The 2,842-nt window shown below is 35.6% G+C and overlaps 1 protein-coding gene across 1 annotated transcript; it reads right to left on the reverse strand.

Annotated features, from left to right (window-relative positions):
• Positions 1-877: 877 nt before the first annotated feature.
• On the reverse strand, positions 878-2,836 carry LOC104773930 (LOB domain-containing protein 30-like). Its single transcript, XM_010498604.2, has 2 exons — positions 2,660-2,836; positions 878-1,374 (listed from the first exon to the last, which is right to left on the reverse strand). Exon 2 carries the CDS (start codon positions 1,294-1,296, stop codon positions 994-996), a length of 303 nt encoding a protein of 100 aa, XP_010496906.2. The 5' UTR covers positions 1,297-1,374; positions 2,660-2,836; the 3' UTR covers positions 878-993.
• Positions 2,837-2,842: the final 6 nt, after the last annotated feature.

Raw genomic sequence — 2,842 nt, forward strand, 5'->3', positions numbered from 1 at the left:
ACACATACTTATTAGTTATTGTATGCATATAGTAATAGGAAATTGCAAATTGAGATAATCATAAGGTTTTTTAAAAAAAGAAGGAAATTCTTGATTACTTGAATTTGAATTCAAGCAATTAAGTTTTTACCATAGCAACTCTCTTTAGTAATAGCTTTGAAGTTTTCCAATGGTGATATATTGTCTTGTAAGGCTCTATTCCAATGTTTCTCTCTCAAGATTTACACTAATTAATTTATATATCATCAACAATTATTTATTTTGCTTAGCTCAACCCTCTTTTCGCTCACTCAGTCTCAACAATGACATATTTGTAATCAAACAATTTGTGACTTTCATATATATCAGGTGAATTATGTTAATGCATGCTTCTAAAGATGCTGGTCTGAGTAGAAAATATATAGTGATAGTGGTGGACGACTACAAGAGTCTCTCGCACAGGCATGCTGCTCATGGAACCGGGTTGGGTGTACATATTACTGTTTGATAAACAAGACACTTTCGTTGAACCCATTTACGGCTCATAGTTAGGACTTAGTAGGAAACAAAAACAGAGTTAGGAGATTTTTACCAGTAGCATTTTCAAACCCTCCTCGCGTGAGCTTCTTCGGAGTCTAACGCCATAGATTAGTTCATCGAATCGAAGAGACCTAAACAACTAATTAAAATACAAAAAAAAAAAATCACCTTTGATAACTTCATTTTTTTTTTGTACTGATTGTTTTTCTGTAAACATAAATATGTTTGTATTGTACGTAGTCATTACATTACACCGGACGCGATGAAATATTTAAATTCGAAAACACAAAGTACATAAAAATGAAATGAAAAACATATTGCTAATACCATAGTTTTTATATTAACATTCCAGCCAACAAATTTAAATACGAATTCGAACAAATATATAAATATATTACAAGGAGAAACGTATGGCTAGCTAACTATAGATCTCTTAAAAAACGTCCAAATAAACAAACATTTGTAAAAATAACATCATTCTCGTTTTATCACTGTTGAGGCAGAACCACTGGTTCCCAGCGATGGCTGAGCCGGCATTTGTCCACCGTGAATAAACTCAGGCGCCAGTGCTTGGATCTCACCACCTCCGCCGATGATGCTGGACGATGACGGGACGCCGAAGACATGATCAGACGGTCGTGTTTGTTGCTGCATTGCCCATGTGGAGGACATGACCGGCTCGAAAAAGGAGGAGAGGTCGTAGAGGGACGGCGATATCGTCGGGAGGTCCGTTATGGAAAGAGCCTGGAGAGATCCAGAAGATGACACCGGAGCCATTGGTGGTTGAGGTTGTGGCAGCTCTAGAGTTGCTAAGTGTGCTTGCAGATATGAAAGCTCAGTTTGCAAACTTACCACCTGTTTATCATATATATTTAACGAAGGAAAAAAATTGATAATAATGCCAACAAACTCAAAAGAGAGATAAGAATCTAGATAATGATATTTCTAGCAATATTTAATAATTGGAAGAGTTTCCGAATTCGAGCAAATGTTGATGATTCAATAATGCCAACAACACACGACAGGAGTAATTGATCAATCAAGAACACCGATTTAGAAATATATATGCGGAATCAAACAATCTAATAATAACACAAGAGACATTGTACATAACACATATAAATATATAAATGCTTTGCTTGTGATATTGAAATTATCCTTCACTAACATCAATTTATAGGATGTGTTTGTATGTGTACCCATACATACATGAAAGTACCCTTTTTTTTTTTTTGAAGGATGCTTTGGAAATAAGTGTAAAACAACGTGGTTGTTGCGAACAGAGGAAGATTTGTCATCTCACTCAATGGGTTGACTTGGAAAACAACATTGTAAACATTCAACAAACCTTGATCTACACATATATATGCTAAATGATCCTTTACTTACTAGCCACTTAAATACGACTGTTGACAACATTTAATCAGGAAAAAGAGACAAGTTCTCATATGTTATGTAACTCATATTGGATGATGTGGAATACATACATATACCTCATACTTTCCTAACAAACTCCCATTGCTAAAAATGTACATATATCAAAAGATCGGCTTGTTCTATATCACCTACATATAGACTCATAGACACGTCACTTAAAACAAAGACACCATAACTTTACCCAAAAGGCTTTATCAGAAGAAAAGAAAAAAGCCTTAATTCTGAATAGAACAAGCCGATCAAAAAGACCATGAAGTCATGAACACAGTCGTGAAATTTTAGATCTTAAAACTTCTTTTTAGAGTTGGTTTTCGATCAAGGCAAAAAGAAAAAAAAAACAAATCGAAGAAGTGAAGAAGTGAAGAAGAACACATCGGAATTAAAAATTTCGATGCATGCTTAAGGAAGAGCAATTTGCATGAGAGGAAACGACAACCAGAGGACAGCTAAGTAGATGGGGAAATTAAAAGGACTAAACTTGTACTTTAATTGAACATTAAGTCAAAATGCAAAATTATGAAAAAACAATAATCTTAACAACCAAAAAAAAAAAAATTAAAACACAATTACATAGAAAATGATAAAAGAATTGATCAACGTGACGACATTAGAGACAGAGATCGACTCTAAACGGTTGCGATTTCCCATCATGTATAAGAACTAATCATATAATTAAACGTTATGAAGAGAATAGTTAATGAACCTGTTGCTGAAGAGAGACGATGTGAGCGACGCAGCCGTAAATAGGGTCTCTGAGACGAGCCTGAGCCTCAAAACAGATTGAAACGACGGCGTCTGGTCGTTTATGCTCGGGAATATGGAGGAGGAGTTTGGAGACATTGCTCGCTCCGAACACCTTGTGAACCGCCGCGAAGTGCGCCGCCCC

The sequence above is a fragment of the Camelina sativa genome, unplaced genomic scaffold (assembly GCF_000633955.1).
Source record: "Camelina sativa cultivar DH55 unplaced genomic scaffold, Cs unpScaffold00780, whole genome shotgun sequence".
Classification (NCBI taxonomy): domain Eukaryota; kingdom Viridiplantae; phylum Streptophyta; class Magnoliopsida; order Brassicales; family Brassicaceae; genus Camelina; species Camelina sativa.

What these genes read in the sequence shown, in the direction of transcription:
- LOC104773930 (XM_010498604.2), bottom strand. Translation starts at nt 1,296, where the DNA reads ATGGCTCCGGTGTCATCTTCTGGATCTCTCCAGGCTCTTTCCATAACG.